This window comes from Gorilla gorilla, chromosome 12 (genome assembly GCF_029281585.2).
Source record: "Gorilla gorilla gorilla isolate KB3781 chromosome 12, NHGRI_mGorGor1-v2.1_pri, whole genome shotgun sequence".
Lineage (NCBI taxonomy): Eukaryota > Metazoa > Chordata > Mammalia > Primates > Hominidae > Gorilla > Gorilla gorilla.
Genome location: NC_073236.2, coordinates 111352938 through 111380575, shown reverse-complemented (window position 1 = coordinate 111380575; position 27638 = coordinate 111352938). Strand labels below are relative to the sequence as shown.

The window sequence follows — 27638 nt, the reverse complement described above, 5'->3', positions numbered from 1 at the left end:
TGTTTATTTTTATTTATTTATTTATTTATTTATTTTGAGACCAGTTATGAGACTGGCTAATTTTTATATTTTTGGTAGAGACGGGGTTTTGCCATGTTGCCCAGGCTGATCTCAAACTCCTGGGCTCAAGCAATCTGCCCGCCTCGGCCTCCTAAAGTGCTGAAATTACAGGACAAGTGATAATGCTCAGCCAAAAGGACCCATCCTCTTCAGAATGGTTTTCCTTGTGGTCGTGCTGAAAGTCAGCAGATGGACTAAATGACTTGTCCCAAAGGGAGGTGGTGGAGAGCTTCAGTTCCAGGTGAGACTGGTTTGAGTTTGAATCTTGAATTCTCCATCTATTAGCTGTATGATGTTGGGTAAGGCACTTACCTCCCTAAACCTCAGTTTTTCTGTTTATGAAATGGGGTGATAAAAGAGCTGCAGCAAAGGGTTTTGGCAGCATTAATTGAGGTATTGGATGTGCCTGACACAGACTCAATACATAATATAAAAGCCTGTAGCTTGCATTGTTATTGTAGTGGCGATTGCTGTTATTAATAATTACCATATTAATTTTAGTTCTGAGTGTGGAGGCCTCTGTCACATACATGCTGGGTGCCTTGGTACCACTCTCCTAACAGTTCGTATACTATGTACTCGATAACCTGTATAAGTTTGTAATAAGCATCCTTGGATCTTTTGTGTTGCCCTTATTGGCAAGTATCAAACCAAGGCAAGCCTTGCTAGCAAACTGTATCTAACCAAGCACTGAGCCTGGACTGCTGGAACCAAAGGAAGCTGCTGTTTCAGCCAGCCATGCATACATTAAAGCGTTCAGGAAGTGAAGTGAAGGTCATTCTAAGGCATATAAGGACAGGGATTAGAGCAGGAGCTACACCATAAAGTTTGTTTTCCTTGAACAGGAGAATTCCAGAATTTCTGAAATAATGATTATTCTATAAAATAGAGAAGAGATCCTGGGTCTAACCCTGTAATTTTCTAGATGGGGAAACTGAAGTTCCCAGAAGTCATGTGACCTGTGCAAGTTCACACGGCTAATTAGAGCCCAAATCTAAAGTGCCTGCTTCACAGTCCAGTGTTCCTCAACTACATCGTGCTGCCTCTTAAAAAACCAAAGTTTGTTTTCTGGTTACACAAGAAATGCATGTTCATAACCGAAAAAATCAGAAAACACAGATAAGCAAAAAGTAAAACCATCCTTAATCCTAATAACCCAAAGATAATTATGGTTAATAACTTGGTGTACATTACCTTCCATATTTTTTCCTAGCATATATATCTTTATATATTTTATAAAACAGGGATGTTACTGGATAAAGATGTTGTTTTTTGTTTTTTGTTTTGTTTTGTTTTGTTTTTTTGAGACAGAGTTTCGCTCTTGTTGCCCCGGCTGGAGTGCAATGGTGCAATCTCGTTTCACCACAACTTCCACCTCCCGGGTTCAAGTGATTGTCCTGCCTCAGCCTCCCAAGTAGCTGGGATTACAGGCATGTGCCACCATGCCCGGCTAATTTTGTATTTTTAATAGAGATGGGGTTTCTACATGTTGGTCAGGCTGGTCTGGAACTCCCAGCCTCAGGTGATCCGCCCAACTCGGCCTCCCAAAGTGCTGGGATTACAGGCGTGAACCACTGCACCCAGCCAGAGATACTTTTTATAACCTCAAACAGATTTTCTCAACAGATTAGTTCCCATGATAATTACATTTTTCAGCATCATTTTAAAAGCTACATAGTGTTTCATCTCATGAGTATTCCACAGTTTACACAGCAATCCCCTGTTTTGGACATTTATGTTGTTTCCAGTTTTTCCTTCTTATGCATAAGGCTTCATCATTGTAGCTGAATCATTCACGTATCCTTGTTTCCTTAAACTATATTTGGGGAAATGAAATAATTAGATCAAAATAATTAGATCAAAAGGTGTGTCTTTTAATTAAAAAAAAAGTTTTAGAGCAGTTATACCACTTTAAACTCCTGCCATATACTACTATTGAAAAAAATTCATACATGAGTTTTTCAGGGATGGGTGTATGAAATGGAAAGACATGAAAACAAAGACATTATTTTGGTTCAAGGTCTTACCACAATCTCCTTTTCATGCTGTTGCCCTTTTATTCAGCAACTTGATTTTCAATTTGACTGGAAGCTCATCAATGTGTTCTTCAATAATGCAAGCCAGTGTTACCTGTGCCCCTCTGCTCAACAGGTAAATGGCAGCCTTGGGGACCAAGGGATTACACATGCTGGGGTGGAGAGGGAGTGAACTAAACCTGCCTAATTACCCAATCCCCAGCTGTCAGGATGGGGCTAATGCCACCTATTTTAGAACATGGATGGATGGATGGATGGATGGATGGGCAGACAGACAGACAGTCACATATTCAAACATACGCTTGAACAGGCGTTTTGTGGGTTTTATTGCTTCAATTTTTTTATTGTGATAAAATACACATAAAGTTGACCATCTTAATCATTTTAAGTGTACAGTTCAGTGACATTAGATAATTCATAATGTTGTACATATGACATGCATTCATAACTGTCACAAGGAACAGGTGTTTTTTACTTACCATCCCTCATATCAGGAAAAGGAAATAGAGGCATAGATAAGCTGAGTCAACAGTCATTCCGCAACTGAGAAAATTAGCGTCCTAGTTGGTTAAAAACTATCTTGCGTCTTAATTCTGATTTCATGTAAGTTCTGAAGTTAGGAAATAAAGCAGGGTGCATACCATCCTCACCCCTTGGCCCATGAATTCTATTTGTGGTGGGAAAGCTGCTGTTTATTGAAGTAGACTGTATCTTCCAAGTGCTTTGGCTTTTCTGGAAACAGGACATGAAGCATGTGGTCTCATTTATGTAGGTGAATATCTATGACTTAAGTCTTTATTGAAGATCATTCAGATTAGGATCAGTTGAAAGTGTAAGGGGTGGTTTAGAAATCTAAGCCATGGTGAAATAAATGGCACCTGGACTCTTCTTCAGGATCCTGAAGACTGGCTGCTGCCACACTGTCCCTGCCACTTGTGGGACCAGCTTGTCCTCTTCGCCACCCTCCAGGCCAGGGCACAGGCATGGTGGAGCTTCTGGAGGTGGTGGTTTCTTTTCTGTGCCCCTCTCCTACAATAGATACTCTTGCCTTCCTTCAAGTGCCCCACACTCCCACTGACTCCAGGCTCACCATCAAAACTCCCCTTCCTTTAGTGATGTCAAGCCTTGGAAGAACATTGATGGAAATCCATCTTCCTGACTAGCTCCCATTGGCCAATATTCCTGTAGCCTTCCTGGGTTTTTAGCATATAGATAATGAAGATTTATTGTTCCAGTTTACCTTCTGTTTTCTCCAGTGCCGAGTGAAATTTACATGCCTCGTTTGTTCTCTCCACAGCCCCCCTTTTTGGTCATTATGCATTACTTCATGAATGTATGCATTCATGCATTGACATGCTCAAGCATTTAGACATTGGTGCATTCCTCTCTCTACTCATTAATCCATGACATTAACTCATGCATTTATGCAGTCATGCACTGAAGTGTTCAAGCATTTAGATATTGCTGCATTCTTCTATGTATTCACTAATAGAATCATTCATCCATAAGTTATATTCATGTATAAATTCATTTTCTCATCTTACATGCAGACATATGCTATTGTATTTGTGATCAGTTTGTTCATGATAGCATATGATTTTTTAAAATGTATGAATGCATTTATGAATATTTAGACTCATCGATGATTTTTCCATATACTTCATCTTGTGTTTAAACATTCCTACATAAATTCTTGCATGCTTTCATGTATTTATGCCTTCAAGCATTCTTGAATACATGTTGTATTCTTGTGCACATGTATTCAACTACATATTATTTGTATTTTTAGTTATGCAAGCAATACACAAATATTTTCCTTCTAAAAACTAAAACATCAGTTAAAGCTAAAATATGTATCCTTTTGGCCACCTCCCTAATCCTCTGTCTCTTTTTCTTTGCAAACCTCTTACATATCTATAAATCCAAGCCTTATTTTGTGTGCTTGTATGTATGAGAGAGATTTAATATAGTGTTATATTGTGTGTACTACTGAACAGTTTTTTTCACTAACCAAGTATTGTTGAGATCTAGTCATGTTGACACATATGGAATGAGTTTATTTCTCTTCCGTGAGTATTTTGCTGTGTAAATTTACTACATTTTATTTCACCATTTTCCTATACTGATGGCCATGTAGGTATTTCTAGTTTTTCACTATTATAAACAATGCTACAATGAACAGTCTTGCTCATTTACTTGACTATGTGGAAGAGTTTTCCTAGATACAGTGATTTTCAAATTGTGGACTGAAGTACATTAGTGAGTCAAAAAATCAGTTTAAAGGATTGCAACCGACATTGTAAAAAAAAATAGAATAGAATAAACTCTAAAATCCTCGAGTTCATTGCATGTAGTAAGGTAAGTATTGGTTCATGAGATTTTTGCATCATTTCTATATGGATACTTGTACTGGATTGGGACGTGAAGCACATCTCACACTGTGGGTCAAGATAAAAACAGTCTCAAGAGCTGGGCGCGGTGGCTCACGCCTGTAATCCCAGCACTTTAGGAGGCCGAGGCAGGTGGATCACAAGGTTAGGAGTTTGAGACCAGCCTGGCCAATATGGTGAAACCCCATCTGTACTAAAAATACAAAAATTAGCCGGGCTTGGTGGCAGGCACCTGTAGTCCCAGCTACTCGGGAGGCTGAGGCAGGAGAATCACTTGAACCCAGGAGGCAGAGGTTGCAGTGAGCCAAGATCGCGCTACTGCACTCCAGCCTGGGCGACAGAGAGAGACTCTGTCTCAAAAGAAAATAAAAAAAAAAAAGAAAAGAAAACAGTCTCAAGAAAAGCACCTGGAGTAGATTCTTATACCAGTCTTTAGGTGCGCACATTTTGGGTTTTAATAGGCTCTGCCTCCTAATTGCCCTCCAAAGTGGCTGAACTCTCATATTTCCACCAGTGGCAGTGAGCACCTATTCTCTACAACCTCCCCAACACTTGTTCTCAGACTTAATGATTTTTGTCAACATGAGAAATTCCTGCAAGATCTAGTCATGTTGATGACATATGAATTGAGTTTATTCACACTTAGAAGCTCACACTTTTAATTGGTTCAAAACATATGACAAAAGTAATCATGCCTCCTCATTTTTAAACAGCTGTAAACCAATAACATGATGTCCATAAATTTAGCTAATTACAGCAACACCTGCTAGCATCCACTCACATTCCCTCTTTATTCTATTTCTTCTTCCATCTTGATTTTTCCTGTTGCACAAAAACCACCAAGGCTTTGATGCCTGGAATAAATCTCACCTCCACTTCCACTTACCCCAAAGGCCCTGTGGCTCCTAGGCCTGGCTCCTTTGGCCTCCTGGCCAGGCCTGCTGGTGTTGCCCTTCTCACAGCCCAGACCCACACTCACCTCCTAGTGGTACCTCTGGCCACACCTCCCCGTTTAAGCTAATCCTGTGGTGTAGCTCAGCATCCTCGTTTGAGAAGTTCTTACGTGGCATTTTTATTTTTCTGAAAGCACATCTCAGGTATAAGCTCTCCCTCGGTGGTTGTAAAAATGTGCTCTGTAGATGGCCGGGCATGGTGGCTCATGCTTGTAATCTCAGAACTTTGGGAGGCCAAGGCAGGTGGATCACTTGAGCTTAGGAGTTCAAGACCAGCCTGGCCAACGTGGTGAAACCCCGTCTCTACCAAAAATACAAAAATTAGCTGGGTGTGGTGGTGCATGCCTGTAGTCCTAGCTACTCGGGAAGCTGAGGCAGGAGAATCACTAAACCCAGGAAGTGGAGGCTGCAGTGAGCCGAGATCATGCCACTGCACTCTAGCCTGAGCAACAGAGTGAGACTCTGTCTTTAAAAACAAAACGAAACAAAACAAATGCTCTGTAGAGACCCAGGGGCCACTGGAGATCCCTCTGTGGGCAAATGTTGAGAAGGTGGGCACCAACTGCCACCTGACCTTACAGAGCAGGTGTCAAGGGTTTCCTAAAAGTTCACATGAGAAAAACATGTTTTACCCTTAAGAGGAAATGTTGAGCTACTATCCTGCCCCAACTTAGGACCTGAATTCTCTTCCCCTGTGGAGACCTTTGGGCTCATTTAGTGGGAAATAAACAAGGGCCTGTGTCCACAGTTGTTCTTTAGGAGTTTCTTATGACCAAAGTCAGAGAGTCAAGTCAGCAACTATCCATTAGGTGTGACAATGACTCTGAAGGCAGGTGCTTTGGAGGTAAATGATGAGCTGGCTCACAGCAGTGACCTGAGGATACTTTTTGGATCTGGACACTTGCTTACTGCTCTCTAGTTAAATTTAGCTTTATTAATTAGTAAGATTTTAAAAATCAGAAGAAAAAAATGAAAAAAAGAGCTGATTACAAGAAAACAGACACATTTATCCCTTGTAAACGTCTCTAGCTACAGGTGGCGGCCTTTTGGAGGGTACACTGGCGTGTGATTCAAGAAACCTAAACGTGTTTCTAGTTTTTGACTGAATAATATCCCATTCCTTGGTTTAAATCCCAAGAAAATAATTTATTAGAAAGAGTTAAGTCGGGTCTCAGGCACGTGTTTGATAATAGACATTCTTCCAAACCAGGGGGCAAATGATACAAATGGAAATGTACAAGTTCATTTGAAGAAATCAGCTTTTTCCTGACTTTGGGTTCTAGGAGTTTATTATGTATGACCTTATAGAGGAGGGACATCTTATAGGAGCATAATGTCTTTTACTGAGAAATGGGGACAGTTGGTGTCCCGAGCGACAACCATGCAGTGCCTGGAATGACTGGGTGGGCCCCAATTCCCTCTGCAGCTGCAAGTAAACACCTTGACCAGGGGTTTCTACAGCAAGATTCACACTCTAGAGAGAGCCACACAGGGTCCCCCGCCTCTCCAGGGACAGTGGGTATGGTTCAGATGGGCAGCGAGGATGCCTCTAGACAGAGTTCCCCTGGGCTCTTCAGGAAAGAGAGGGTGATGTTTGATGTCACGGTCAGGGAGCAGCTCACTTAGGAGAAAACTAGACAGAAGGCTTTACGGTAACAGACCTGGCTGACCCGGCCTCCCAGAAGCCAGCCTCACACCAAAGCAGGGACAGCCGGTGAAGGGGCAGAGAGACAGGGACACTGCATTTCCTCCTGTGCGGTGCCAGCCCGGGTGATTGACAGCTGTCTCCAGAGTCACTGCCTGTGTCCCCTCCGGGAAACAGAACAGCTCCTTGGCCTTCCTTGTCTTCCTGTCTGAGCCAAGTTGCCTTAGGGGACAGCCAGTCTGCAGGCAACTTAGAAGTTTGTCTTGTAATTTTTATTATTTTTCACATTGAAAAGGTAAAGCAGGCATGAGCCACTGCACCCAGCCTGTAATCCAGCACTTTGGGAGGCCAAGGTAGGTGGATCATTTGAGGTCAGGAGTTTGAGACCAGCCTGGCCAACATGGTGAAACCCTGTCTCTACTAAAAATACAAAAATTAGCTGGGCATGGTGGCGGGCGCCTGTAATCCCAGCTACTCAGGAGGTGGAGGTTGCACTGAGCCGAGATCACACCACTGCACTCCAACCTGGGCAAAAGAGCGAGACTCCATCTCAAAAAAAAAAAAAAAAAAAAGGTAAAGCAGGGTGCATTTTTGAGGTCCTTCATTTGTTGATTTTCATGACCTGCAGGAAGGGGAGTGGTGTGTGTGTTGGGTGGGTGGGAGATGTCTTTAAATACTCAGGTGGCAGGAACCATTCATACTCTTTCTCTAGGAACGCTTATCTTAGGGCAAACACAGCAAGAGAAAGGCTAATAAAATAGGATCACATGAAGGTTCTGAGGCCCATCTGGGGCCTTAAATACAGGGTTAATTGTATTTCCCTGTTGGACCTGATTTTCTTTGGGAAAAAGTGATTCCTCAAGTCTTTGGGAGTAAGTCTCCTGTCCCTCAGTGTGAGCTTCAGAATCACACCAGGTATTTCTGATCTTGCTCTAACCTTGAGTTTGCCCTTTCCTGATGGAACTTTTCACCTATGGGGAGTTTGGTTTTTCCCAGGTGGATGATGGGTTGGGGAGAAAATGGATGAACAAAATGAAGACAAAACTAGGAAGCTCTGGGAACTCTATCCTCGTTTGTGGAATGCCAGGTCTAGATGGTGCCTTTGCCTGTGGTCTTGCCTGGCAGGGACGGGCCTGTTGTGAGTCTGGGTGTCCTCACCTCGTGGTCCTCCTGCAGGCACCCTCACTTAGCACGGTTCTCCTCTCACAGAATGGGCTTGCGGCGGGCGGCGTGAATGAGCTGATGGGGGTGCTGGACTACCTGCAGCAGGAGGTGAGGCCGCGGGCCTAGGGCTTCCCCAAGGGTGGTGGAGCCCATTTACCCTCATGTGGCCTCCACCGGGGTGGGGAAATGGACCCCTGTGAGGGAGACTGGGACCCTCAGGAAAGGGGAAACTTTAGAGCATCCCATCTTCTCATCCTTTCAAATGAGAACATGGGCCAGGAGAGCACACTCCACTCCTGCAAAGGAAACTTCTGAGAGAAACTCGGCTCTTTCTTGAGTCCTTGGTGGCCCTGCTCTTCCCTAAGGCCTCTCTCTACCTGAGTCTGGGGCGAGGATGAGATGGAGGGGGCCTGAGGACCTTCAAGGCCTTTCTGCTCAGTGACCATGATGCTGCTGCAGGGTCTGAGAATCAGCTGGGGGTTGCTGTGGCTCTGCCTTCTGCTTTGCTCCCCTGGAGGGCAGCTTTCTGCTGGAGGAGGCTGCAGGCCCATAGCCCCAGTGGTCTCCCTCCCCTGTGGACACTGGTGGGAGGCGCCCTGCCCACCGTGAGGGACAGAGAGTCCTGCTTCTGGATGGCACAGATGCAGGGCTGGCAGCACAGACTGACCCCGACCAAACATCTCCCAAAGGATCAGGCCCAGTTAACCAAGGGGAGGCCCATCACACTCAACCACACCCCAACGGGGCCCAAGCAGGAGTTCCAGAAAGCCCGGCAGCCATGGTGACTTGGCAAATACTCACCTCCCTCTCTGTGTGTCCTCCTAGGTCCCCAGAGCATTTGTAAACCTGGTGGACCTCTCTGAGGTTGCAGAGGTCTCTCGTCAGTATCACGGCACTTGGCTCAGGTAAAAGGGGAAGTGGAATGAGACACACATCTGTGACATGGCTGTCACGTGTGCGGCCTGTGGGGGCCCTTCATGTGCCTTAATCTCTGAGGGAGTCCTAAAGAACAGAGGCCAAGGGAGGCCAAGAAACACATGCGAGCTCACACCCGAGCGAGGGGCAGAGTCGGGGTGGCGTGGGCCCTCTGCCAAGCATTGTTTTGGGGACTGAGTCAAAGAATAAAATACTTTATTCTTTTATTCTGGTTGATGTCGTGCCAGAGGCTCTCCTCCGTGCCAGAGTGATTTCAGAGTTCATCTTGGCAAAACATCCATAAGCTAAGAAGTGTTACTTCTGGAAATTGGATAGAAAAACGTAGCCTAAATGTAGTTTAACTTCACAGAACTTGATTCCTATATATTTCTGAAAATGTTCATAGACTTTAAACTTTTTGGAGCCAAATCCTAAGAATTCTGGCTCTGGACCTAGAAAAGAAGTTCATGTGGAAAAAGTCAGGGCAAGGGCGGTGGAGAAAAGAGAGTGCTGGAAAGGAGAGAAGTGGGGTGCTGAGGGGAGGGAGGGCTCTGAAGAGGACACAAGACAGAGAAGGTACAGGGGAGGGAAAGGGGAATGGGATGTGGGTGTCTGGTGTGAAGAACAATGAGGGGGGAGGAGGAGGACTGAGAGATGAAGGGGGAGAAAGAGCTTCCCTCTATCCCATACTCACCCCCTAGGAAGAGCTTTCCTCCATCCCATATCCACCCCCCAGGAAAAGCTTCCTACTATCCCATAGCCACCCTCCAGGGAGTGCTTCCCTCCATCCCATACCCACCCCCCAGGGAGAGCTTCCCTCCATCCCATACCTACCCCCTAACCCATACCCACCCCCTAGGGAGAGCTTCCCTCCATCCCATATCGACCCCCTAGGAAGAACGTCCCTCCATCCAATACCCACCCCCCAGGAACAGCTTCCCTCCATCCCATACCCACCCCCCAAGAAGGGACCACCCACCCTCTATTCTTCTCAACATTTATGTCCTCTAAGACTTATGCTTCTTCATCCCTACTCCTTAAGCAACTCCTATGCCCCTTCTTCCATAAGAGGCGGGCTGGATGCATCCCCTTCCCCCCACCACACTGCCTCCCCTCTCTCATTCCTGGTGTGTTTTAACCTGCAGCCCTGCACCAGAGCCCTGTAATTGCTCAGAGGAGACCACCCAGCTGGCCAAGGTGGTGATGCAGTGGTCTTATCAGGTGAGCCCACCCTGGGATCCCAAGCTGCTGGCTCACCGGGGTGGCGTGGTCGCCAAGGAGAACAGGAGTGATAGGGACAATTAGTTGAGTTTGCTAATGTTAGGACTTCTCCAGCTGAATTCAGGACTAAGTCAGGAGCAAAGAGAGCTACTCTTGCTTCATGTCGTGGTAGTGATTTCAGTATTCCTGCATGTAAAATGGGGCCTGCAGTACTGGTAGGGGTGCGAGTTGGGGGACAGTGGGGGGTACTTGAGGCGAAAGATAGTGAGGAACTTCAAAGATTCATTCTGGAATGCTTTTGGTCATCAGTGCCACTTGTAGTACCACATCTGGGGTGGGTGAGCTGGTTTTGCCCAGTGTGCCTGTCCCTAGCTTACAGCCCAAAGGCAAACCAGGGCTCCTGAAGATGCACATTCCAGTTCACAGAAGAGACCCCAAGAGAGGGTGAAGGGGTTGGGCGTGGTGGCTCACACCTGTAATCCCAGTATTTTGGGAGGCTGAGGCGGGCAGATCACTTGAGGTCAGGAGTTCAAGACCAGTCTGGGCAACATAGTGAAACCTCATCTCGACTAAAAATACAAAAATTAGCTAGGCATGGTAGCATGCACCTACAGTCCCAGCTACTCGGGAGGCTGAGGCAGGAGAAGTCGTTTGAGCTTGGGAGGTGGAGGTTGCAGTGAGCCGAGATCGCACCACTGCACTCCAGCCTGGGCAAGACAGCGAGACTCCATCTCAAAAATAAATAAATAAGGGCAAAGGGCTCAATGAAAGCCACCATCCCTCTTAGCAAACAGCTCAGAGCACAGTTTCTGTTAGCATGTGTTAACATGATGACTTTTGCTTATGAAGAAAATTGCATTTGAAGTTGCATGGCATCTCTCTCGGTCTGGAAATGACAACATTTTTTGAGTGGTTAAGGCACCTGACTCTACCGAACTTAGCTCTTGAAGAGAGCGGGGGGCCCTGCCACACACTGGGCTGTCTTGTCGTTCCTAAGCTTCCAGAGAATATATTTTAGGTCTGTCTGTGTTATTACCTAATGCTGGTACTTCAGAGACAAATGAAAACTCAGCTTAGCTATCAAAGAGCCCTGAAGGGTGAGACAAGAGGGAGCTTCAGAATAGCACTTGACAACAACGCAAGAGGCAGATCCTGTCCCAGGGCTGCCGAGAATGATTTGGTCAGGGCTGGGGCCGGCTCTGCCTCGCTCATGTTCCTGGATGGGCACCTCTCTGCTCCCTTCTCCAGGAAGCCTGGAACAGCCTCCTGGCCTCCAGCAGGTACAGTGAGAAGGAGTCCTTCACCGTGGTTTTCCAGCCTTTCTTCTATGAGACCACCCCGTCTCTGCGCTCGGTAAGTGGGGGCTGCATGGCGTATCAAGAGTGTGGTGGGGGCTGGGCATGGTGGCTCACTCCTGTAATCCCAGCACTTTGGGAGGCCAAGGTGGGTGGATTACTTGATATCAGGAGTTGAAGACCAACCCGGCCAACATGGTGAAACCCTGCCTCTACTAAAAATACAAAAATTAGCCAGGCATGATGGTGGGCGCCTGTAATCCCAGCTACTCGGGAGGCTGAGGCATGAGAATCGCTTGAACCTGGGAGGCAGAGGCTTCAGTGAGCTGAGATCCTGCCACTGCACTCCAGCCTGGGCAATAGAACGAGACTCAGTCTCAAAAAAAAAAAAAAAAAAAGTGTGAAGAGTGTGGTGGGGAGGAGGCCTGGGCCATACATCTGTTCCTGCCCCCTCTTCCACCTTACCCCAATAAGCCTCAGCCCAGTTCAGCTCTCCTGAACCCAGGATGCATAGTCTTAGGGGAAATACCCCCATATTATACTTTCCTGTACAATTTCCTCACAGGGTTGAACAGCCCCCATGAAATGGGCTGTTAGAGGCAGGGCAGCCCAGGGTGCATGGCCTAGCTTCCCCTCCTAGCTCTGGGGTGACCAGCTGTGTGACCTTGGACAAGGTGTTGAACTCTGTTCTGTAAAATCAGGGCCATTTAGTAACATGTTCTCTCTCTCGGTGGCCATCAGGGCCACATGAGTTAATACTTGGGGGGATGTAGAGTGGCATCCGGTGCTGGGGAAGTGCTCGCACCTCTTGGCCATTGTGGTTATTCCGAAGAGAATCTCCAGGGATGCCAGCTCTTGTCCCTCCCCCTGCACGCTCCTCTCCATCCATCTCTGGAAGGGAGGGGAATCTCAGTTGCCGTTGCCCGCTCCCCCAGGACACTGGGCAAGGGGCCACCCAGACCATGTAGCACTTGGTCCACACTTGCTGACCGAGGTCTCCGCAGCCTCAGTCCCATGTCTGGGAACAGTCCCTCCCTCCAGGCTCCTGCCTGTTGGAATCCTTGTGCCATCTCCACACCATAAACAGTGTTTAAAGTGATGGTTTAAGAGGGTGAGGAGAAATATTAGCTCACGTTCCCTTCCTTCATCCTTCTACTCAGATCACACCTGAATCATTCCCTGCCACCCCTCCTTCCACTGTTTAGTTCAGTGACAGAGAACCCCATGATGACATGGAGCTGCCTGACGTGCCACCTGCTTCTGCAGGCCCTGACCTCAGGGCCCTGACCCCAGACGGTGGTCCCATAAGTGCCCCTGTTATTGATGAGGGGCTGAGAGAAAGGGCCTGGACAGATCAGGCTGCCCCAACTCTATGCCAGAGAGAGCTTCAAAGTGTGTAGCAGGTCCGTTGCATTCCTGGGGAGACAAAGGTCCCGCTGTCAACTGGTTCTCTTTTAGGAGGACCCCCCACTCCAGGATTCTACCACGCTGGCCTGGCATCTCTGGAATAGGATGGTGAGTAGATGGGGCCTGGGGTGGGGCCCACAGAGGAGGGGCAAGGTCTCCACCACCACTGAGCCCACCGTGCTGAGGAGGGGCTGCAGGGCGCCCCAGGATCCCAGGACAATGGTTCTGGGCCACCAGGGATGCTTCTGTCTCCTGGTGACGCCCCTCTCTGACTGCCTGAGAGTTTGCCTCGCCACAGGTGCTGCGCTGCAGCCAGGCCAGTGAGCAGCAAGGGTCTCACAGGAGCCTCAGCCCTGGTTTCCCAGAGGCAGGGCCATTTCTCAGAGTCTGTGTGGAAGACCTGCTTGAGTCAAGCACTGGGGAATGTGCTCCCCTCACCATTCCTGTCCAGCCTGCCCTCACACTTAGGCGGTGTTGTGCGGTTGTCAAGGCCCAAGGTGGTGCCTGGAACAATCGTGGACTGCAGCGTGATGAAGGCCTGGGTTGGAATGCTAAGCCCACCACTCACAAGCTCTGTGAACTCAGGTCTCAATGCTCTCTCTGCAAAATCCAGGTCAGCCCCTGGCCCAACATATCTAGCGCGCAGCTCGCTCCTGGCCTGTAGTAAGCACTCCACATGGATTGGCCTTTTTACTGTAACTGTAACAGGATATCCCCAGATTCCAAAGGGCCCCCAGGGATATCTGGGATTAGTCAGGGGATGGAATGTGACGTCAAGGCTTTGAACATTTTCAGGGCATCAGACAGAGACCTGAATTTGCCATTTATTTTCTTCCCACCCAAGCTGCCTTATTTTTAGAATTCTAGTGACAGAAATTCATTTTTCTTCTTTTGTGGATCCATCTCCACAACTGACATACTGTGTTGAGTACCAGGGACAGCTGCATTTCAGCACACATGAGCCAGTGTGAAACAGAGTGTAGGGAGGGAAGGGGCACGGCCTCCGACAGTCCCTGACACTGGAAATGTACTGTCTGTCCTTTGAAGAAGGCATTTGAGTTCTCTGAACAGGGACGTTTCTCAGTGTGCCTGGCACTTGCAGGGAATATGTCCCCAGAAATCCACTTTGCTGCTGATCTCCCAAGATGGGCAGAGAAGAGGAACCTGGCCCCTCCAGCAGGGACTGCTCTCCCAAGCCCTCTCAGGGAGAGGAGGGCTGATGATTCCAGCTCAGCCAAACCTCTCCTCTCCTGCCATCTTTCTCCCAGCCAACAAAAGGACACCTGTGACATGGCTTGCCCTTGAAGGTACCATACCACCTTGTACCCTGCCCTTGTACCCTCCATGGTTCCAAGGGGGATACAAGAGACCCACCAAATGTGGCTTCTGTTCTCACCAGGCTTCAGGTGTAGCTGGGAAGGGCCAGACAGCCCAGAGGAACAAGAGTCAAAAGGGACTCAGCCAGCAGTGTTGTGCTGGGCCACGCACCAAGAAGCAATGTGAACAATGAGGCCGGGAGAGCCCATGAAGAGGAGATTTGAATGGGCTTTGTGAAATGTGTTGGAGGAGGTCAGGGAGGGCGTTCCCAGGCAAAGGGACCTTTGTGAGCAAAGGGCATGGAGAGAAGAATGCGTCAGATGCAGCAGCAAGGGCAGGAAGAGGCCTGTCTGATAAGAGAAGAGATACGGAGATAAGGCTCCCAGCGTGAAAGGAGCCCTTGAGCACCAGACAGAGAAGCTGGAGAGGGCAGGTCCAGGGAGAGGGCTGGATTCCTATCCCTTTCTCCTTTCATCATGCTATTTGTCCTTGATATTGGTGGCAATAGCAATAATAACCGCCTTTACAGAGCTGCCAGGTGATGGTCCCATGCATACAAATAAGGTACACCCCACGTACGGTCTCTTAAAACTACTCGAGGGTCAGAATGAGCACGTACACAGGAATGGAAGGTCTCACCCTCAAGGCCAAAGGCCTGCGACACAGAGAGTGTCACAAGGGCTTAGAAGAGGAGGAGGATGTGGCTTTCCTAGGTAAGCAGTGACCTCACTCTCTCCACACCCATACAAGTCCAGTTTCCCAGCGCAAACCCCAAGCTTCCTGCAGTCTCAGCCAGTAGGGACATGGGGGGCAGGGAGAGACAGGATAGGAGGGGGTTCCCCAAGCATCCCCAGTCCCTCGTTTCCTCACAAGCAAAATGCCAGACCATCCCACAGTTCCCGGATCGAGCACAGCTGCTGGAACACATCAGAAGCTCCTGCAGACCCGAATTCAGCCATGAGAAGCGACGGGTGTAACAGGTTAGGGCAAAGGGCACTGGACAGGAGCCAGAAAACCCGGGCTCTGATTTCAGTCCCACTTTCGGTGGTTTATTGAGGCAAGTCACACGGTCTTTCGGGGTGTCCATTTTCTCTACCTGCCAAAAAGGTCTAAGCACCCTTAGCCAGCACCCAAGGGTTTGTGAAAATATGGGAGGGCATTGGGCTCCTTCCTACCCTTGGTTTCCCTAATTGCGTCCTCCAGGTGCGGGGAGGGCGGGAGTCTCTGCCACCACATCTGTGATTCTTTGCTGGGCTGGACTGGGACATCGAGGTGGAAGGCAGGTGTACCTGTTCTGTGTCTACCCTCGCAGACACACGGAGCCCAGGTGAGGGCTGCCCTCTGTGTGGGGAGCAGAGAGGGACTGGCAGAATCCCCATGATCACAGGGAGTCCAGGTCCATTACTCTGTCCTCAAACACCCCCGGACACAGCTGTAGGGAAGGAGGATAGCTCTCAGCTCTGCAGCCCACAAAGCCACATACCCAGACCACATCAGCATCCTCCCTCCCTCCCTCATCCTCCAAGCCCTAGCATAGGTGAGCATTGAGGACCAGCAAAGGAAAAGCTCCACCCATCAGCATGGGAGGTGACAGTAGCCCCATCTAAACATGCCTGGAACTGTCCTGGCTGAGTGAGGCCTCCAGGCTGAAGCTTGCACTCCTGGTGCCAAGCCGAGGAGGATTTTGTGTCTGGGACACAGTTCATTCCCTAGGCCCTTTCTGCTGCTGCCGCAGTAACTTCTGGTAATTCTTGTACATCAGTCGTTTTGAAGGGACCCACCTTTAGGGAACTGATGTCCCTGGCCGTCTCAGCAATCACTGACCGCACCTTATGCCGAGTCTACACCAGGTGCCGAAGCCACAGGCAGAATAAGGAACTTGGGGATTGCTCACAGTCCAGGGAGGATTCTGCTGCTCGGAGAGGATTTTTAAGGTCATTGCCCTCACCCCTCCCACACTGCAGTTCATTCCTCAGGGGCAGGGAAGCCGTGCTGGGGAGATGTGCAGAGTGGGGTGGAAGCCCAGACCAGCCCCGGTTGTCCCTGGAGTAAATAGCACGTGCATTTATGGGCCCCACAGTGTGGCAGGAGAAAGAGGCACACATGAGGAATTATTTGAAGTAACTGTGTCATTTCCATCCTTTCTGGGGATTGGGGATGCAGGAGAAGAAAGGGTCAGAGCCAGCGTAAAGGGAATGAATGGAAGCAAGGAGGATGGAGGGGACTCCTAAAGAGACATTTAGGACAAAGTTCTCAACGGAAATGGGTTTCTTGGGAAAATCTATGAATTTTCCTTCTTTGAGGCCCTTTAAAAAAAAAATAGACTCTGCTTTATCCACTTTGTCAGAATCATTTAGATATGGCTCTTTCAAGGTTTCTTTCCAGATTCCATTATGGATTAAATTCTTGAAAGGTTGGGGAAAGGTGGGCGTGGTGGCTCATGCTTGTAATCCCAGCACTTTGGGAGTCCGAGGCAGGAGGAATGGTTAAGCCCAGGAATTTGAGAACAGCCTGGGCAACATGGCAAAAACCCTGCCTCTACTACAATATAAGAAATTAGCTGGGTATGGTGCCACACACCTATAGTCCCAGCTACTCAGGAAGCTGAGGTGGGAGAATCACCGGAGCTCAGGAAGTCAAGGCTGCAATGAACTGTGATCGCACCACTGCACTCCAGTCTGAGCAATGAGAATGAGACCCTGTCTCCAGAAAAAAAAAAAAAAGAAAAAAAAAATTGGGGAAGAGAAGGTGGCAAGACAGATCAGCACCTGGCCCTCACCCAGGCCTGCTCAATACTTCCTTTGACAGCCACCTTGAATGTTCCAGGTGGGACCTTGTTTCTAGGAGCAGCCACCATCAGAATAAAACAGAAAGAAGCGTGGAGTCCATTTCCTCTCCTAGGCCTTGAGCTAGAGAGTTGCCACTCCTTTTCCAAATGTTCAGCTAATTATACCTCCTTATCTGATTCTCTTTCAGTCTGGCTGAAGAGCCAATTCCACTAAGGGTAAAGTTCTTTTCTTGTTTCTTGCTTACTGGGGCACAGATGCTGGGGTAAGATACCGCTGAGGAATCTGAAAATCCTCATGGAGGTTGGTAGAAGCTGTGACTGAGCCAGACAGGCTGTCCCATCCAGTAGCTTCCCACGTCCCTTGGCAGAGTCATTGGAAGGGGAGGTGAGGGCCAGAGGTACGACCAGAGCCCAGCACCTGTGGGCAGCCAGATGACAGTAAAACTGGTTCTCCAACAGTAGGAAATAGCACGTGCAGAAGAAAATCTGCAATCCCTCCAAGCTATTGCATTTTTCTTTGTGTTTATATATGTATAATGAACATTTAAAAATAACAAAAACAACTTTTAAAAAAATCCCTCCCTCCCTCTAATTCTTTAACGGCCTTCACTTCCCTATGTCTAATGCTTTACTAAGTTGAGAATCTGCTGGTTTCTCCTGCTGTTATACCATAAATGTTTTATCTACGTTATTAGATGTCATTTGATGGCCTTCGTGGTTGTCATTTAAGTAGCTGCCTATTTCACAGCGGATACCACACCACCCACTCCTGGCTCACTAGATACTCTAGCGGTTTGTGAGCGTTGGCTGTGCTGTGTTCCATGTCACTGTATTTGTGACCCCGTGAAAGACATGAGACTTGACCGAGGCCCCATAACTTGCTTCACTCAAAGCTGTGAAAGCAGTTCTCAGGGAACGGAGGGTTTCCATTCTCTATTGTGCGCAGATTTACCTACATTTGGGTTGTGGACACAGGCTGCGGGGAGGACTTGGGAAAGAATACATGCTTTATGCAAAAGCGATGCATTTGCCCTTCCTTCCCATACTGGCTCTCCTGTCTAAGGGAACTTGAATCAGTGAGCCAGAAAGTAGCTGGGCAGCAAGGAGGGGACAAGAAGCCAAGCTGGATAACCGGCCCCCACGTGATCAGAAAGCTGTGTGACCCATTGTTAGATGTTTGGTTGGATGCAGGACACCAATGTTGGAGTCCCAGCTCTGTCCTGGCTGGCTGGGCCCCACCTCAACCTCTGCTGTGCAGCTTTTCCTTCTAGGAGAGGTAGACTAGGAAGTCCCTTCTATATATATATATAAAACCGATGCTGCTTCTCATGCTGTGGTTCTCAAACTCGGGTGTGCATCAGAATCGCCTGGAGAGCTGCTTACAACACAGACTGCTGCCCCAGCCCCAGAGTCTCAGACTCAGTAGTTTGGGGATAGGGGCTGGACACGTGCATTTCTAATGCGTTCCCTGGTACTGCTGCTGGACTAATGAGTCTTTCTCACTGGTGACTTGGCAGGCTGCTACCTGCACAAAACTTCCCTGTTCTAAAGCCCACGTTCCTTTCTAGATGGAGCCAGCAGGAGAGAAAGATGAGCCATTGAGTGTAAAACACAGGAGGCCAATGAAGTGTCCCTCTCAGGTAGGAGGGACTGGGCAGAGGAGGGACTCTTATTGAATCGAGGGCGCAGGTGGGGTGGCCAAGTGGGCTTTGCTGTGAACTGGGTCTTACCTGAGATGTGAATCCTGGTTCTGTTCTTCTGGGCCTGCACACAGTTTTGCATACATAGCAGCCCTAATGTTTACAGCTGTGGGTCATGAGAGCTGTTCTAGCAAAACTGCAGCCCCCTCCATGCCTGTGGAAGGCATAGGAACAAGGCCACAGCTCACCTGGCCCCAAATGCTGCCCCACGTATCTCCTCTGGGTCCTGGCCCTCTGCCCCAGATGCCATTTCCAGACCTTCCTCTACCTCAGAGTGGCAAAGAAGGGAGGGATGGTGAGTATCTAAGTACCTGAAAGGTGGATCATTTTGACTACGTCTTAAATATGTGCCTAGTATGTAGTAGGCTTATAATTAATGTTTCCAAATAAGTGGATGAGAAAATAACTGGACATAAATGAATGAGATTCTTTCTTTTTTTTTTTTTTTTTTTCTTTTTTTGAGACGGAGTCTCGCCCTGTTGCCAGACTGGAGTGCAGTGGCACAATCTTGGCTCACTGCAACCTCTGCCTCCCGGGTTCAAGCGATTCTCCTGCCTCAGCCTCCCAAGTGGCTGGGACTACAGGCACGTGCCACCACACCCAGCTAATTTTTTTGTATTTTTAGTCTTTCTATCATTTAATGCTAGTCAAGTATTTGGCTTTCTTGATGAATTGGTAAGTTTTTTGTTACTATGCAATAATAAGTATACAATTCACCTTCTTGCACTTTTTGCTTTGGCTGCGAAGAAGCTTAAAATTAGATTCCCTTCTCATCAAAATATATATACTTAGCCTGGTAGCATGAACCCCCAGGGTAAAGAGCAAGAGAGACTGGCTATCACAAATGGGAAATGTCAACGCATTCATGAGTCCTTCAGGAACCAGAGAGAAGAGCCAGAGAATGGTTTGGTCCTCACTGGAAGCGTGATGTGAATGTTCCTAGTTGGCCAAAAGCATCACTGGATGCTCAAGCCTGATAATTAAGGGATACAGACTTCTAGGGTCACGATTCCAACATGTCGCCTTTCCCTGCAGGAGAGCCCCTATTTGTTCAGCTACAGAAACAGCAACTACCTGACCAGACTGCAGAAACCCCAAGACAAGCTTGAGGTAAGGAAAGATTTTCTGTAATTGACAAACATGCAGATGAACGAGGGGCTGTACTTCTTGCTGAATCTTTCGAACCTTCCACGTGGTTTTTTTTTTTTTTTTTTTCTTTTGAGATGGAGTCTCACTCTGTTGCGCAGGCTGGAGTTCAGTGGTGCCATCTCGGCTCACTGCCACCTCCACCTCTTGGGTTCAAGCAGTTCTCCTGCCTCAGCCTCCTGAGTAGCTGGGGCTACAGGCGCACACCACCAGGCCTGGCTAATTTTTGTATTTTTTTTAGTGGAGACGGGGTTTCACCATGTTAGCCAGGCTGGTCTTGAAATCCTGACCTCAAGCAATCTGCCTGCCTCAGCCTCCCGAAGTGCTGGGATTACAGATGTGAGCCATGGCGCCCAGCCTGGATTATTTTAAAGCAGATCAACTGGCCAGATTTGCAACCTCAATACAATTTTGTTTTTTTGGTGGGAGGAGGGCGGGGACAGAATCTCGCTATGTCATCCAGGCTGGAGTGCAATGGTGTGATCTCAGCTCACTGTAACCTTAGCCTCCTGGGTTCAAGCGATTCTCCTGCCTCAGCCTCCTGAGTAGCTGGGATTATAGGCACGCAGCACCACACCTGGCTATTTTTTTGTATTTTTAGTAGAGACAGGGTTTCACCATGTTGGCCAGGTTGGTCTCGAACTCCTGACCTCATGGTCCACCCAACTCAGCCTCCCAAAGTGCTGAGGTGACAGATGTGAGCCACTACGCCCAGCCATTCCATGTGGTTCTTAACATCCTGGAACTCCCACTGCCCCTAGGCATATGGAGGTCTGCCACTGACCGCTGATGTTCAGTCAGGACAGGCTGGGGGAGGGAGAAGGATCCAGTATGTGGCCATCCCCTGGGTGCCTGGAAGCAGGTCTCCCCCACAGTTCATCTTCAGAGCTGCCTCTGCAACCAGCATGGGAGGCTTGACAGAGTGTCTGCACTGCCCAGCACCTCCTGTTCCCAATCTGTTTTGATGTAAGACACATTCTTCTGACCCTTCCCAAATCTCTGACAAATTCTTCTAAAATCATCTGAGAACTTCATCTGAAGAGAAAATTAAGAAAGAGCGGAGAATTGTGGTGAGGTCTGAACCCAGATCGTGTGGAGCTCGAAAGCCCTTGAGTGGGTCCACACTGGTAGGGGGCCCCTGACGGGTGCTCATGCCTTGCTCACTGCTTTTCTCAGGAGTCTCCCCGAGACTTCCCGTGGAGATTAGGCAGGGCACCCTGCACTCCTCTGGGAAAGCAAGGAACACTCAAGGGTTGATGTCTTCTTTCCCAGAGAAGGGGGGACTGAGGTAAGCTGAGACAAATTTGGTCCTAGTGACATCCTTCCCTCCCTATTTTATGGAAAAGGGTGAGATTTACTCCAAATAGTGGAGGCAGAGTTGATGGCCTGGGCTTCCACCCCGACAGACACAGTGTGAAAGACTCGATTTATCAACTTGACTCACACTAACCAGCATAGCAATGAGCATACACCTGAGACGCAGCATGGCACAGTGAGGTAAAGTAACCAGCTCTGGGTTCAGATCCAGACTCTTTCACTTATGGGCTCTGTGTCAATGAGCAAGATACTTAACCTCTCTGTGCCTTAGTTTTTTAACCTGGGAAATAATGACAGTAATAGTCGTACCTTGCGGAGTTATTAATGTCATAAGTCAGTAAGTATAAAGCACTTATAATAGAATCTAGCATACCATGAGTTCTATATAAGTATTGCTATCATTATCATTGGATAAAAGCAGTGATACATTTCTTCAGGATACATTTATTGACTATCTACTGTGTACCACTAGAATGCAAGCTCAGTGAGGCAGGAACTCAGGGTAGGCAGCAATAACTATTTGTTGAATGAAAAAATGAATGGATAGGTGGATGGATGGATACCAGGTATGAGAGATTAAAATGTAAATAAAAAATAGGACTTGTCCCAAGGAACTCAGTCTGGTAGAGAAATAGACAAGTCAACAGGCAATTATAGCACAATGGTACTATAATAGGTACTGTAATGCATGTTTTCATGGGGTATTCTGGGAACACAGAGGAAGAGAAACTAACCTAGACAGGAGAAAGTTGAAGAAGGCTTTCCAAAGGATACCCACGACCTCAGTCTTGAAGGGTGACTAAGGCTGAGGCAGATTGATGGGAGGGTGAGCAAATAGAAGAAAGGAAAGGGAAAGGGGAGAGGGTAACTGCTTGGGCAAAGGCCTGGATGCAGGGAAATATGGAGACTCAGGTCAAGGGCTGGTGGTTTAGAATATTTAGAGGCCTCTTAGGCCATGCTAGGGAGATTGGACTTTTTGCTGAAGTTAATACAGTGTAGTAACTTATTTGTTCAACTAACAAATACTTGTTGAGCATCTGCTATGCCAGGCACTGTTCTAGGCTCTGGGGACACAATACCAAACAACATGGATAAAAATCCCTGCCTTCATTGAGAACTTGGGCAGAGGAGTGACACATCAGATCACGTTGAGAATGACCACTCTGGATAGATTCAGAGGGTGAGGAGCAAGTCTGTGGGGCAGACGGCCATGATGCTAGTGAATCATTGCAATATCCTGGCAAGAAATAACAAAGGCCTGAACTTAGGTGGAGGCAGAGGCACTGGAGCAGAGGGAACAGATTTGGGAGCACTTGGAAAAGATGTGGACAATTGGATATGAGTGTTGAAGGAGAGGGAGAAATCTTAAACGACATCAAAGTTTTACTTTATCTTAAATGATGTTTTCCAAAATAGAGGCCCTACTTCTCACCCATTTCCAATTTAGAAAAATCCCTTTTCCTTATTTCCCTGTGTGTCTCATTTCAGGTAAGAGAAGGAGCAGAAATCAGATGTCCTGACAAAGACCCCTCCGATATGGTTCCCACCTCAGGTACACAGCTTGCACCCAGTGATTTTTAAATTCATTCGAGGCCTGAAATCATCCAAGTAAGGGCTTTCCACATAACCTGAAATGCTCCCGAGTGGTTTATCAGGGACAACGGAAATAACTCTGTATGTATATTTGTAAAGCCATGGCTGTGTTTGACTATTCTTTAACTAAAATGTGATATCATTATCAGAAAGCATTTATTGAGCAGTAACCCTGTACCAGGCCATGTTCTGCAAAGAACCCAATGTTAGTTGTGAGTTGTCATCGTCCCTGCCTTGACGCCTTGATGGGTGGATTTGTTCTCCAAAAGAGCAAAACTACCTTTAAGCAGAAAGCAAAAATAGCCAGTCCATAGTCCCTGTCTGAGTTGCCTGCAGATTCACTCACACACAGAATGCACTAAAACACCACGCAGAGCAGGAAAGCATGTCATCTTATGAACGCGCCATCTTCACTGCCTCTCAGTATTTCTAAAATGTCTGTTGCTGGGCCATAAAATGGGATGTTCTAGGCAGTCATCAGCAACCTTCCCAAAGATGGTCTGCCTGAGGGCTGTACCTTTGCCTCCAGGCAAGGTAGCCTGGGTGTGATAGCTATGGGCACGTAACCTTGGGAAGTCATGGCCATCTGGTGACCTGAGTGACTCAAAACATCAGCCTAGGAGCATCTGTAGCAGTGTTATAGATTCCCATGCTTGGTCCTAAAGGGGGGGACTCACGTGTCCGTTTATTTGTTCGTTTATTTACTCATTTGTGTGTTAGAGGATTGTTGAGTGCCTCCTTGCCTTCAGGAGTTTACATTCTAATGAATCTATTGTTTCTCATGGCCTCGGGATTATAAAAAACAGAAAATTAAGTTTGAGGATGTCACAGTGCCTAGCAAGAATCTTCCGGGGCTGCAAATCTTTGTAGTCAGATTGTCTCCTTGTGCTGAGCATCAGGAGAGCAAATAAATGCTTGGCTGCCCTTCATACATGCCGTAGCTCTCCACACTCCAACTAAGACACATTGCTGGCAGGAAAGTTAAAAATATTCTAACCGAAACCTCGGTATATAACTGACTCTTGCTCTAAGTTGTAGAAAAATGGAATGGGGATATAGATCTTACATATACACATTTAGTCTTTATTTCCCCTCATACATGGTGCCAACTCATTCCTATTAGTTAACTAGCAGGACTTTATTAGCAGAAATAAATTATCAGCTTCATATGTAGACCCTCCTATAATAAACACCCTTACTCAAAAATAGATAGATTAGGTATAGATACAGATAGATAGATGTGTGTTTATATATGTCTATATAGAGAGAGAGAAATTTTTTTTTGAGACAGGGTCTCACTCTGTTGCCCAGGCTGGAGTACAGTGGCATGATTGTGGCTCACTGCAGCCTCAACCTCCTGGGCTCAAGTGATCCTCCTGCCTCAGCCTCCAAGTAGCTAGGACTACAGGCATTACCACCACACCTGCCTTTTTTTTTTTTATTTTAAGAGATGGGGTCTTATTGTTACCCAGGCTGGTCTTGAACTCCCAGGCTCAGGCGATCCTCCAGCGCTGGGATTACAGGCATAAACCAGCTCACCTGGTCTAGAGAGAACATCTGAAAGTTTTAATAGCCACACACATTTACAGTAAAGTAATATCCATTCCCTTTTTAATCTTATTCTGGAAGAATGCTCTCTAAAGCATTTTATAATCTGTCTAGATGATGTTTCTGTCATGAAAGTGATAACCAGCCAATCTCATTAGAGCATATCTCAACATCTAAAAGCTGGGTAAAATGTAAACCTCTTCCTTATTCCCTGTCCCTGAAGATTAGTGTGTTTATCAGCACTTGAAGATTAAAGATCAAGAAATCTCAAGGCCTTAAAATCTGAGATCCTCTGGTGACGGGAGCCATTTATATAATAACAAGATGGGTAGATTTAGGCTCCCCGATCTGACCAAGGTGAGCCTGGGACCCAAACACTCGCTCTCCACCTGGAATCAGCGCTCATAGATGAGTGTTGGGCCTGCACTTCTGAGTCTCACCTGGAAAGTGTCACTCAGAAAAATGGTCACAGTTAACTGGCCAATAATGAAAAATACATTTCGTTATTGTGCCAGTGATTTTTTTTTTTTTTTTTGAGACAGAGTTTTGCTCTGTCACCCAGGCTGGAGTGAAGTGGCGTGATTTCCGCTTACTGCAACCTCCACCCCCCGGGTTCAAGCGATTCTCCTGCCTCAGCCTCCCAAGTAGCTGGGATTATAGGTGCCTGCCGCCATGCCCAGCTAATTTTTGTATTTTTTGTAGAGACAGGGTTTCGCCATGTTGGCCAGGCTGGTCTTGAACTCCTGACCTCAGGTGATCCACCCGCCTTGGCCTCCCAAAGTGCTGGGATTACAGGCATGAGTTACCGCACCCAGCCATGTGCCAGTGATCTTGACTGAACATTCTAACTATTCTTGTGACTGATGGGGTAGGTAAAAAGACAGCACAGGTGCATATTATTATTTTCCTTTGATATGAATCATATATTTCTGGTGAGGTCATACACTCTTCTGGAGATCATGTTTGCAATTTCTAATCAAAATAATCTGATATACGTCTTATAAGAGGAGATCATCTTATCTTTATACCTCCAGTGACTCAAGCACATGGTAGAAGCCCAATAAATATTTGCTGAACTAATCTGAATGAGCATTTCTAAATCATCAGATGAACAATCCCTAGGATTGAAAAAGGTATTGAAAAATCAACTAGACCAAAATGCCTTTCATTAAAACAATTTTTCACTAAGAATATCTTTTACAATAACTGTTTTGCATTTTGCCTTCAAAGTTACTTTCCTTTTTTTTTTTTTTTTGAGATGGTCTCAGTCTGTCGCCCAGGCTGGAGTGTAGTGATGCGATCTCACCTCACTGCAGCCTTGATCTCCCTGGCTCGAGATCCTCCCACTTTAGCCTCCCAAGTAGCTGGGACTATAGGCCCATGCCACCGGGTCCAGCTAATTTTATTTTTTGTACAGACAAGGTCTCACTATGTTGCCCAGGCTGGCCTTGAACTCCTGGGCTCAAATGATCCTCCTACCTCAGCCTCCCAAAGTGCTGGGATTATAGGCATAAGCTACCATGCTGGTCCAAAGTTATTTTCAAAAACCTTCTTTATAGTCTCATTTTCTAGTGCTTCTCCAAACTGACCACAGATACGTGCATCTAAACATCATTAAAAGTGATGTTTCAAAATGAGATGCAGCCTGTCATCAACAGGCCATGGCCCTGGCAACTTGGGTGCCTCGTTCTGAGTACACTTCAGAGCTCGTGAGTGATGTGCTTTATCCACTGACTTACGGGGCCCTAGGATGAGATACATAGAGTTAATGTAAGTGATTTTTTATAATCAGTTGGTATTGGGTAGCCAGTAAAAACTAAAAATTTGCAACTTTTTCCTCCTAGTCAGCACGTAGATGCAATTTGCCAAGTGCTCTCTCCTATGGACTTTATAACTTTGTAAACACTCATATCATGCTCCATTGCTAGACGGCCCTCTCCCTAACATAGTTAGCATAACCAAGAAAAACATATTGGGCCTACTAGTGAGCTTAGGATTTTCCCAGCAAGAAAAGGAGTCACTTTTTGAAAATAAAAGAGTGACAATGAGGAGTCACAGGGGACATGGCTTATTGACTTTCTGATGAAGGTGGCTATGTTGATGGCAAATTCCACACAGTGGGAAAAATTCAGAGCTTTTGCAAATAGGGATCCACAAAGCTAATTACATGCTGCTGTCACCAATAGTATAAACCAGAACAGTTCATTCATTTATTTTAAGCCATCAATTCCTTGCTAAGTCCCTGATGTCATTGATTTGACCCGTTTGGCTAAAATCATCTCTTCAAAAGCCAATATGAAAAATGGCCAGGTTACAGCACTGGGTGGTCATTCACCACGGGCATCATCTCATCGTGAGCCAGCAGTGCAATGTTCAGTGTAGGTCATGAGGCCGTTTCTGTGGTCACCACCTACTCAGGGGTCCTGTGACTTGACCTACCCTGTCATCAGGAAGGAATGATGCCCTGTGGGAAATAACAGCCTGCTTGTCCCTGGACACAACCAGGCTACTGAGCGAGTTCAAACTCCCCCAAGACACTTAGAGAAGTGTTTCCCTGCCCTTTGGTTTTCATCATCTAAAACTTCGAGATCTGTAAAGTCCCTGTCACAGAGTCACTTAGCCTTTAATTCCAGTTAACACGTTTCTTGAGCTCCTCTGTGGAAGGCACGCATTGGTTCATGGAAACTCACACCGAAGACTCCAAAGGCAAAACATGGTTCCAATCTTGAGGCAGCTGCTTACTGCCATTGTGGAAGTCTTAATGTAAGTCCCTAAAATCAGACGGCAAATAGGTTGGGCAATGCTTGGTGACAATTGAGAGAAAGCATGTTTTTCAGATTAGGGCCCCAGGTGGTTTAAGTTGCTGGGTTACACAAGAAAAAGCCCCAGCATGCCAAGACTTTCTCCTATGTATAACCTTCTATGTACAGTGGGCAGTGTCCCCATTCTACAGTCTAGTGTGCAATTTCCTTGCTATTTGTGATGCTTCATCATGGCTTGGATGGCCTTCTGATAAGAGGTCCCCTCTGTAGAAATCGTGATGAGTTAATGATGTGTTTATCAGCTTCTCTCAAGGTGGTGGACAATTTGTACCAGATAATGTTTAGCTAATCAGCCCACACAAATTTAATCTTATCACTAAA

At 47.0% G+C, this 27638-nt stretch overlaps 1 protein-coding gene across 1 annotated transcript in view; it reads left to right on the top strand.

Annotated features, from left to right (window-relative positions):
- The window catches only part of PLB1 (phospholipase B1), a 147532-nt gene that overhangs the window by 34284 nt on the left and 85610 nt on the right, over positions 1–27638 (top strand). The window contains exons 9-17 of the mRNA XM_019020713.4: positions 2125–2211; positions 8294–8356; positions 9074–9153; positions 10309–10384; positions 11633–11737; positions 13138–13194; positions 18760–18831; positions 19927–20001; positions 22843–22906. Of these exons, the coding sequence (XP_018876258.4) occupies positions 2125–2211; positions 8294–8356; positions 9074–9153; positions 10309–10384; positions 11633–11737; positions 13138–13194; positions 18760–18831; positions 19927–20001; positions 22843–22906 (679 nt within the window). The remainder of the gene's footprint in view (positions 1–2124; positions 2212–8293; positions 8357–9073; positions 9154–10308; positions 10385–11632; positions 11738–13137; positions 13195–18759; positions 18832–19926; positions 20002–22842; positions 22907–27638) is intronic.